This window comes from Electrona antarctica, assembly GCF_951216825.1.
Source record: "Electrona antarctica genome assembly, chromosome: 10".
Lineage (NCBI taxonomy): Eukaryota > Metazoa > Chordata > Actinopteri > Myctophiformes > Myctophidae > Electrona > Electrona antarctica.
In genome coordinates, this window is record NC_136791.1 from 27,574,685 (window position 1) to 27,585,783 (window position 11,099).

The 11,099-nt window shown below is 41.9% G+C and overlaps 1 protein-coding gene across 2 annotated transcripts; it reads left to right on the top strand.

Moving 5' to 3' along the window:
• Positions 1-593: 593 nt before the first annotated feature.
• Positions 594-9,957, top strand: LOC306931667 (very long chain fatty acid elongase 6-like). Of its 2 annotated transcripts, none has more exons than XM_079513189.1 (4): positions 594-855; positions 3,143-3,274; positions 6,643-6,794; positions 7,482-9,957. In XM_079513189.1, the coding sequence occupies exons 1-4, from the start codon at positions 755-757 to the stop codon at positions 7,952-7,954; spliced, it is 858 nt and encodes a 285-aa protein (XP_079369315.1). In that variant the 5' UTR covers positions 594-754; the 3' UTR covers positions 7,955-9,957. The 2 variants fall into 2 exon arrangements, with proteins under 2 accessions (XP_079369315.1, XP_079369316.1); XM_079513190.1 differs by lacking the exon at positions 594-855 and adding an exon at positions 1,085-1,100.
• The last annotated feature ends 1,142 nt before the right edge of the window (positions 9,958-11,099 follow it).

The following is an 11,099-nucleotide window of genomic DNA, read 5'->3' on the forward strand; positions in this document are numbered from 1 at the left end:
TGATAGGTATTATATAATTAGCCTACCATTACATTTAACACTTTTTCTTTCTTTTTTAACTTTCTGGAGCTGTGCGATAAAAAAATAAATGAAAATAAAATCATAGGCCTACATAATTTTTTTTTGCCAAATACCTATACATATAGCTAGGAATATGACTATAGGTTCACACTTATTTTATATTTTTAAGTGTAGCAACAGTGAAAACATTATAGGTAAACAGCACAGTGTTCTTATTTTACATAAGAGCACATGTTAATTTGGGGGTCCATGACATGAAAATTGAACTAATGCCATATACAATGTTCCTTTTGACACGGCTGCTAAAGATATGATTTATAATGTAATGCCTCTCTGCTGTTAAGAACCATGAAATATATAGCCTAGGATATATCATCATCATCATCATCATCATCATCATCATCATCATCATCATCATCATCATCATCATTTCAGTCAGTACTGCGTCACTGCTGGGTGGGGCTAGAGGTGAGGTCCTCCTCCAATCAGCGTGGAGGAAGGCGTGGCCACGCCCCCCCGGGCTAATAGGATTTGATGTGTGAGATAACAGGTGTGCAGATTGTGCAGAAAAGCACCCACACATACACAGAGAGAGAGAAACAGAACACGCACACACACATACCTTCTGTCCGCTGCATGCGTGATTTCTTAAGAGATTTTCTTTTTACAGAACCGCTGACTGTGTGTTTGTGGAGTTTATTTTATTTAATTATAGTTATTCTTATTGTTTTAAATGATGAATGAGACTCGGGACCCCCCGCTGTCTCTGTCCGAGTTCAGCTTCGAGCGACGCTTCGACGAGAGAGGAGCGGGGGAGTGGATGCAGGCAAACTGGTGAGTTATATTTCTATACCGGTCCATTTGGTTAGAGAGGAGCAGTGGAGTGGATGCAGGCAAACTGACGGGTCCATTTGGTTAGAGAGAGGAGCAGTGGAGTGGATGCAGGCAAACTGTTGAGTTAAACTATAGACGGGTCCATTTGGTTAGAGAGTGGAGTGGATGCAGGCAAACTGGTGAGTTAAACTATACGGGTCCATTTGGTTAGAGAGAGGAGCAGTGGAGTGGATGCAGGCAAACTGGTGGGTGAAACTTATCTCATTGATTGATTCACTGCTCTACGGGTCCATTTGGTTAGCGTTATAGAGAGGTGGAGTCCCTATGGGTGGAGTGGATGCAGGGCAGGCCATGCTGGTGAGTTCACTCAGTGAAACTATTATAATTTATTCACGGGTCCATTTGGTTCCGTTTTGTTACACACTCAGAATGACCGATCCGTTCATTTCTGCTCTGGAATGTGTAAATAAACTGGTGTGAGTCACTCAGTGAAACTAATATATCTTATTAGAGTGGATGCAAGCCAGTGGTGAGTCATACACCTGTGAAACCTATATGTGTGGCCTATATCTTGATTATTTACGGACCCACGGGTCCATTTGGTTCCATTTGTTACACTCTCAGAAAATTGTTTATTTTTCTCTGAAAATAAATGTTTGCAATCCAACTGGTGACACTCAATGAAACTATTTATTTATTCACGGTGGGTCCATTTGGTTCCATTTCTTACACACTCAGAATTACAGACCCATTACAATGTATTTGTTTTGCTCTGGAATGTTTGTAGCCCTGCATGCAAGCCAGGAATTAATTATTTAATTTTTAATATCTTTTTTTCTTTAACTCTTTCAACAACACAAACTGCCCTTGATTCGATGAGTTGAGGAAGAGTGGGCACCGTTTTGGGAAAACTGGCAATTGTTGTCCAAAATGTTGAAAAATAAATAATTACAAGAGCCTCTATGATAGGGTCCGTTTCTGTATTCTATAGGCAACAATGCTTCTTTCATCCTCACATGTTGCATCCTCCTATAGCACACTAGGCTTCCCAAACAACTGGGTCGGCCGGGAGACTCGGGACACATTTATTTACATATCATTTGGGAGATCCTTTTATGTACAAGTTTGAGCTTGAGAAACATTTTTTTTTTCAGAAGACATTTTGTAGAATCAGGTCCTACTTAATGGATTAAGTAATATTCCCCCCCCCCCCCCCTTCAGGACACCCCACCCTGAGAACCACTGAATGAGTGCAAGTCAAGTCCTCTACCTATATGATGAGTCAGTGGAAAGCATGAGCTCATCCTGTTTTAATCCATAGCATTTATTTTAAGCTCCGTACACTGAAGAAGAAGGTGCTGCTGTTGTCTATATGGAGGACTAGGACTGTCACAATTGTTACATAATCACACAATCGTCAATCATTTCCATGTTGGAAAATGTCCAAACATTTTCAAAAATAGCAGAAATAGTTGATCTGCAAGCTTTTGGTGACGAGTTGTAAGCCTATCTGCTATTTTGTACTTTTAGAAAAAAGAAAAGTTAAGTGTCAGTTATTTCAAGTTTTATATCTGCCCTGTGCTATTTGTGATTACAAAGCCCAATTCACATTGTAACGTGAATGTTAAATGCAAAAGGAACACAATTCAATTGTTAATCGCATGAATCATGACAGCCCTAAGGAGGACATGAGCAGTGTTTCCTTCCTGGTATACCCACAAGTTGTGTATCGGTTGATGCCGATCCAGTGCTTCTCCAACTGGGGCCCAGCAGGGACCCTCAGCTTTTTTGAGGGGGTTCCAAATGGACCCTTACAGGTCTGACTCTGGGAGTGTACAAATGGACCCTTACAGGTCTGTGACTCTGGGAGTGTACAAATGGACCCTTACAGGTCTGTGACTCTGGGAGTGTACAAATGGACCCTTACAGGTCTGACTCTGAGAGTACACATGGAACCAAATGGACCCTTACAGGTCTGACTCTGAGAGTACAAATGGAGCCTTACAGCCAGGTCTATGTAACTCTGAAAGTGTTCAAATGGAGCCTTACTGTAACCTTACAGATCCTATTTTTTGTAAATCATTATGAATGAATGTTTACCGAAGCCTTTTAGGCTGTTCAGCGACAAGTGAAATTGTTAATTGCAATTACCGTTATGTGATTGACAATTAACCCAAGTAATCATATCGTGAGTGACAGGCAGTGGTGTGTGTGTGTGTGTGTGTGTGTGTGTGTGTGTGTGTGTGTGGGGTCATAAAGCTTGTGTTTTATTTCATTTGTTTTCCAGGAGACAGTCGTTTGTGTTCTGCGGGCTGTATGTAATGCTGGTGTTCGGGGGACGACACTTCATGAGAGAGAGACCCAAATTAAACCTCCGGAAGCCCCTGATCCTCTGGTCTCTCAGTCTCGCCGTCTTCAGGTGAGTTTTTTTTTTCTCACAATCTGATAGATTTATTGCATGCTTACGGTCTACTGACATTCTTCAGGCATAATCAAAATACATGGGACAGGATATATGTTCACACCTGTGTCAAACATTTCAATTGAGAATGATGGCTCATGGGAGTTGTAGTACTCGGTGAACTACAAGGCACCCAAAAAAGAAGTGTTTTTAAATGTTCAAAAATGGCAGATTTACAAAGCTTGCAGAGCGGCATGAAGTGACTGTATATCTGTTTTTAACCGTTTTTTTAGATTCCTTATGTGGAAGCATTTCACTTCTTGTTAGGGTTGGGGTCTATTATAATATTACACAATTGTCTCATCGCAAGTATTTGAGATAATCGCCATTATTTTTGCATAATTGCCATAATATATTCCATGTTGAATTTTTAAAAAATAGTGTAAACTGCAGATCTATTCTAATAGCTCACAATGCATCACGATGTGACAAGTTTTGATCTTGTAGATCGGCTGTTTCCACCTTCATATAGAGTATATTAAGTTAATTATCTAAGTTATGTCATATCTGCCCCACGCACCTGTTTACAAAGCCAAAAGGAAATGTAATTCTTATTCATGTGTTCCAATGCTCGATGCCAAAAAAATGAAATATTCCTCAAGTTAAATGTGTAATGGTGACCGTGTCTTTGAATTAAGTCTGGAGCTTGTTAAAAGTTTTATATTGGAGTTGAATGGACACACTTTGATTTCATCACATTGTGAAGATTTAATAATTTGCTTTGCCAAAAAACAATGAAGTCTGTCATTGTACAACATGTCAACTGTCCTCTCAGCCTCGCTCTTTGTGACAATTACAGGATGTAATTTGCTGTACAGTATGTTGTCTCCAGGCTCCAGAAGAACAGGTGTGCCAGACTGCCATTGCATCATGTATTGTTAGGTTGCCATGATGGAGTCTGCCTGTGATTATGTCGGCACTACCTACTACTTGGGTGATATTTGTACAAGAAAAACATTTAGATTGATGCACAGGTGTTTCGTAGATCCATCCATCTTCAACCGCTTATCCGTAGTCGGGTCGCGGGGGCAACTGCTCCACCAGAGTGCTCCAGACTTCCCTCTCCAGAGCAACATTAGTGACTTCCTCCTGGGGTATCCCCAGACATTCCAAGGCCAGTGAGTCGATGTGTTTCCTCCTTGGTCTGCCCCGGGGTCTCCTCCCAGTGTTTCGTAGAGGGTAGATCCGTACATGATCATATCCATAGTTGGACATTATTCATGTCTATACATGTCTACCCTTTTCGTGTGTGTGTGCGTGTGTGTGTGTGTGTGTGTGTGTGTGTGTGTGTCACTCTGAGGAGGAAAACTCATAATATGAAATGGTTCAGACAACATGCACCCTGTTTAGTGTTTGGATCATAGACGGGTGTGATTGAGCAGCCGTTGCTGCTGACATAAATTCAGCTGGTTGTAGCTATGGATTAGGATTAATCTGCGTGTATGTGTGCACACACGCATGCACATACAGTAGCCTACACACACCCCTCAATTGAAGCACTTACTAAATTGTCTTTTCTGTTCATTCCACTACACATGAATCATCTCACACTATGGATATGTTGAGCTTTTATAGAACGTGTGCACGGTGTAATGTTTGCTTGTACAAATATTGGTGGACAAACGGCCTCAGTAAACTGTGTGGAATCAGTTGATATAGCGACTAAAATTGAGCATTGGGTGGGTCGGGAATCCTGACCCACAGGTTGACAACCGTGTGTGTGTCCGCCCCCGGCGCTTTCATAGTTCCTCTAACCGCAGTCTTAATGACTGCACTCTGTCACCTTCACTCTGAGGCGCTGTCACCTTCCATGGCGTCCATCTCCTGGGAACAATACTCCATTATCACCATGGAACGACGTTGCCAAGATTCTGGAGGCTCTGTCATCTGACGACGTCACAATTATTAACATATAAATTGCAGTTATTTGATCATCACAATCCGATCGATTTAGACTGCTACGAAGGATGGGAAGGCTAAAGGTTTCACCTGTGCAGGGTTCAGTTGAGTCAGCGCAGGGAGCCAGGAGCTCTTCCTGGTGTGTGTGTGGTGCGTGTAGTTTCCCATGTGAAAACAAAACACTGTCTGGGACGATGACATTAAACCAGTGCTTTTCAGACATTTTCCTGTCTAGGGAGAATTATTTAGCCACTGGTTTTGGAGTCGGGACCCCCGTAAGGGAGTCGGGACCCCCGTAAGATTTGTGTATTATTTTGAAGAAATTCAAGATTATTCCACATTGTGTGTGTGTGTGTGTGTGTGTGTGTGTGTGTGTGTGTGTGTGTGTGTGTGTGTGTGTGTGTGTGTGTGTGTGTGTGTGTGTGTGTGTGTGTGTGTGTGTGTGTGTGTGTGTGTGTGTGTGTGTGTGTGTGTGTGTGTGTGTGTGTGTGTGTGTGTGTGTGTGTGTGTGTGTGTGTGTGTGTGTGTGTGTGTGTGTGTGTGTGTGTGTGTGTGTGTGTGTGTGTGTGTGTGTGTGTGTGTGTGTGTGTGTGTGTGTGTGTGTGTGTGTGTGTGTGTGTGTGTGTGTGTGTAAAACCACTCCTACAACTGGCTTTGTTAGTCTGTCTGTGCATGAAAAATGAGCAAGGTTGATACGGTCACCCAGTTCACGCGGGTGTGATTTCATTACGTAAGACATTAAGTCAGAGCTGATCAGGCTATATAAGACCTTACACCACTCAGTTCACACGGGTGTGATTTCTTTTTTTTTATAAATACAATATGCGGGGGTCCCTGCTTCATCTGCCTCTCACTAGGGGGTCCCTGCTTCATCTGCCTCTCAGCTAGGGGGTCCCTGCTTCATCTGCCTCTCAGCTACGGGGTCCTTGGGCTGAAACGCATTGAATTGGGACAAATAATAATCCAGAATGATTGGACTTCCTCATGTTGATTGTTACAGTTATTTTTGTTACAGTTATTGCAGTCATATATTAATACAACCTTGAGTATCGCACACAACTCATGATAAGAGCAGCTCTCTTCAGTCACATCCTGCATTGTTTTGCTTGGTTTCTGCCTGCTGTCAATATGCAGTACAGACAGTGCAATGAACATATAGTTGGATGCCAAACTTAGTTAACACGTTGAATGAAAGGTAGCGATGGATATAATTGCAATGTGATGACAGGTGCAGGCGAGTTGAGAATGCTGTTGTTCAAGATTGGTATAGTTGTCAGTAGCCCACATACTTGTATATCTTGTTTGTATATATTTTTACTCATCTCGATCTTCACAAAGTTGCAAGTCTGTAGATCTGCTACTTAGTGTTTCATTGTGTTATGTCCAGTATCATCGGGCGTTTCAGTTAACTGTGTGTTTCTGTCCAGTATCGTTGGGGCGGTGCGGACCGGTGGCTACATGTCCCACATGTTGTCCACCAGTGGCTTCCGGGCGTCCATCTGCAACGAGAGCTTCTACAGCGGACCGGTCAGCAAGTTCTGGGCCTACGCCTTCGTTCTGAGCAAAGCTCCTGAGCTGGGTGAGTTGACGCTTTCGACATTTCCCCACATTGTCTCTGACGGGTGGAAAACCTTGTATGTCCAAAACTTTTTCTTTAAATTTTTTTTAATTGTTTCTTAAATGTTAACCTGCAGAGCTACAAGCTCACAACGCTGTGCGTGGATGCATTGTGTGAGCCTGTAGAGCTGCCGTTTTCACAACTTGTGTGAATGGTCTCGGATATTTCATAAAAGCAAAGTGGGCTGTATAATATGTTTTTTACAATGATGATACCTAAACATCATCTTGCATACATACTGTGTAAAAATAAATAAAAGGAATCGGATCACTAGTCACAAATTGGATGGTCACAAAGTGGTTCAGTCATGAGATTTTGCTTAGTTTATACCAGTGGTTTTCATATCATGGTCTATTTATTTGGCATTTGAGCCACAGACTTAGCCTGAAATTTAGCCTCGAGGACCAAAAACGTACAATATATGTTGTCGTTGGATAAGAATAACAGAATAACTCTTCCGGGCCCCTTCTGTACTTCCTTCACAGGTGTTACCCCATAACTCTGAGTGTACAAATGGACCCATTTGGTTCCATTTGTACACTTCAATATCATTGGTAACGCCTATAAATAGGAACGAGACCCCTAGGGACCCCAAAATGGCGTGTGTGTGTGTGTGCATAGGTCCTAACTGCCCCTTCCCCCCTCCAGGTGACACGGCGTTCATCGTGCTGCGTAAGCAGCGTCTGATCTTCCTCCACTGGTACCACCACGTGACGGTGCTGATGTACTCCTGGTACTCCTACAAGGACCGCGTGGCGGGCGGCGGCTGGTTCATGACCATGAACTACTGCGTGCACGCGCTCATGTACAGCTACTACGCGGTGCGTGCCGCGGGCTACCGGGTGCCGCGGCCGCTGGCCGCGCTCATCACGGCCGCGCAGATCGCCCAGATGGCCATGGGGCTGACGGTGGCGGCGCTGGTGTGGCGCTGGATGAGTGACGACACCGGCACGAGTGGCAGCGACTGCCGCTCGCACCTGGAGAACGTGGTGTGGGGCACGCTCATGTACCTCAGCTACCTGCTGCTGTTCATGCACTTCTTCTACCAGGCCTACGTCAAAGGGGGCAAGGGCGGTGGCGTCGGGAACGGGGCCGAACGCAAGGCCGTGAAGGTTGAGTAACACTCGCGGTTCGTACCCCCCCGCCCGTGTCATGTGATGGAAAAACTGTGCAGACCTTAACAAGCTCGCCAACCCTCGCCTCCCTCTCCTCTAACTGTGAGCAGACCCTGTTTTTTTTTTTTAAACCCTTCTCTTATTATAATTTAAAGGTTTTCGAAGAACAAGCGCCACACTTAATTGGGGGTTCCACAGAGACCATGACTTGTACCTCCCCATGTGGCTAAAACCAAGAGTAATCATGAACACAGAGGCCCCAGAACAATCATTATTCATACTTTTCTTTTTTTTTCCCAATCTGTCTTAGTGACACTTATTCACTTAATCTATGTTAGAAGTTATCACTTTATACACAATGGCTCGAGGGTTTAACCTTTCACCCTGTTCCCTTCTCAACTGAATGACCTTTTAGTAGATGCTGGCCGGTCATTTGCCCACTGGTCAAGACGTCGCATCATTTCATTCTTCAGTCCTTTAAATTGTGACACACACTTTGTCGTCCCTGTCACCGAGCGAAAACCTTGCATGTCCAAGATGGGTTACTTAATCGGGAACGGTCAAGACCCTACGGCGTTCCAAGCTCTTAATACTTTTCATCCGTTGAAGATTTTATCCCACAAACTGTCTTGACCTCTTTTCCAATTTAGCCGATCTACAATCGTAGCAAGATTCATAAGGTTGTTTTTGCCCGACAGTGACTAGTCGACGATGGTACCCTGCCAACATTACCAACATTCCATGGAGGTGACACACACACACACTCCCAAACTCGATGACAAACTTAAGAACAACATTCTGACAGGCAGACGTAACATAATGCCGACCTCGCCTCACCTCGCCAACCCAACCGGCTTCACCAGTTAGTTCAGTGAAGCTGCATCGTTGTACATAATTCAATACGGTAGCTTATTGCTCTGCCTGTCGCTCAAATGTTGTTTTGCGGTGAGTTTTGAGTGACACAACCGCTGGTTCCTGTCGACTTTTTTTACAAGGGCATGACGGAAGAACCGGTTCTTCCAGTTTATAGCCCATTCTTGGGCGGGAACCCCTTTAGAGACTTTCTAGATGAGTCTTTATACAATCTGTGAGAAGAAGTGACATCTGTATTACAATGTCTAAGTCACTGGTGTTAACGCAGCTCATGTACTGTAAACTCTTAGTGTAGCCTGCAGTTCATATTTATTCTGTCAATTTTGTGATGATGGCAACTGGGAAAGTAGCCGGAAAAGTCAAAATGGCCATTATTTAGTTTCTCATTTTTACATAATTTAGTGTTTTGCTTTTTTACATTATTTATTGATTTGTAATAAGTCTGTGTGGTAGTGTTCCACTGTTGAGTCTTGAGGATCTGGCGCCCTCTTCTGTTGGCTGTTTTTACTTAACAGCCTATTTAAAGTGTTTGCTTCAGTCTCTTGATGACAATATTCTGTTTGTCCGTTTCTCTCTACCTCATTGTAAAGGATGTTTTTTAATCTTTCTGAAGCAGGTGTTTGAAGTGTCGTGTTTTTTTTTTTTTTTTTTTTTTTTTTACATCTTACTTACTGTATGTTGACAAAATGACCTGAATGTAACTCTTTGCTTCCTTTAATGTTGACGTTTCTCTGTAAGAATGGCTTCCTCCGTCATGGTGCTGTTACATTGATCACCTCACCATTTTTAAAGCACTGTTTCAAAACTCCAGGCTTCCTTTATGAGCCACGATGATCAGAACGAGCATTAATTTGTGAAATCACGCTTGTCAGAATTTTGTCAAATCGAATGTACAGTAGAATGAAAAAGCTGCGTTTGTATTACAATGTGCCGAAACAAAGCTTTACAATGGCAAGATGATGAAGACTGCTTGATTTCACACTCGCTGCAGTTGAGACCCTGGAAACTGCAGTGGGCCTCTGTGGACGTTGTGCTTGAGTGTAACTTAATTGTTATGAATGACAACACAAACTGTATAAAATGTTTTTTTAAATGTGTAATATATTGTATATTAAAGTTGTATCTTTTAAAATGTTTTTGCTTGAACTTTTTTTCACCCAAAAATCCTTGTTCTCCGATCTCAAAGAATGACTTCACCTCTTAACTTCACTAATGCTCAAATGGTTTTCTTTTTTCTTTACTGGTCTGTCTCTCATAGGAGGGCTGTGGACACTTAAGAAAACGCCTACCAGTGACATCATAATTGGGTAGTTTATTTCATTATTTTTCCTTCCATAACAAGATTTCAAAATGTTTAGTTTTGACTTGTATTAACGTTAGAACAATGGCTTCCATTATGAATAGAAAGCCTGGAGTTTCTATTAGCCCACTTGGACCTGAGGATGTCACCTTAGAGCTTTTAACCATTATTTTAAACTTTAGCTGTTGAGAAATGGCAGATCTACAAGCTATGAGCTTGTAGATCTGCTCATTTTGAAAAAATCGTGAACGTGCACATTTTTTAATCTTTTATAGTGAATGCTTTTAACTTGTACCTTTGCTTCTGGGGGTCCTATTTTCAGATGGGGGTTGGTAGTTATTTACATATAATTTGAGAAGCTCTGATATACAGTTTTATCAGAAAACTATCGTGATTTAGAATCTGGTCTCGGGTCTTCATAGGATTAGCTTGTATTCCCCATCGATTTGTCAGACGGGTAGAAATGGGACCATATTATAATATAGTATGAGCGTTATAGTGGAAAAAGTACTCGTTTCTTTTTACTTGAGTAACATTTTACTTAAAGTATCAAGTAAAAGTCTGGAATTAAAAGTTTACTGAGTAAATGTACAACATTTTAATTGTGCAGAATGTCATTTCACGAGTTCAAAATGTATAAACAATATTTTGAAAATAGCTGATCTACAAGCTCACATTACTTTTCAAATGGCTGGTATATATATATATATATATATATATATATATATATATATATATATATATATATATATATATATAGGGCTGATGTGGTTAATGTACTGTGTTTTGGAATCTATCTACAAACTAAAGTTTTCAAATTATGTAGAGTAAAAGTAGACGTTTGGACAAACTTATTTCATAAATTTATTTATTCATGGAAAAACAGTTTTGAAAATGTTTTGAAATTAAAAACAAAATGTAGGAAACCAAAAATACGGGGACTCATACAAACGTGTCCACGACCCACAAATGGGTCCC

Coding starts and splice junctions, on each gene's coding strand:
- LOC306931667 (XM_079513189.1), top strand. CDS start 755: ATGATGAATGAGACTCGGGACCCCCCGCTGTCTCTGTCCGAGTTCAGC. Junction 856..3,142: donor GAGTGGATGCAGGCAAACTG/GTGAGTTATATT, acceptor TTTGTTTTCCAG/GAGACAGTCGTTTGTGTTCT. Junction 6,795..7,481: donor GAGCAAAGCTCCTGAGCTGG/GTGAGTTGACGC, acceptor TCCCCCCTCCAG/GTGACACGGCGTTCATCGTG.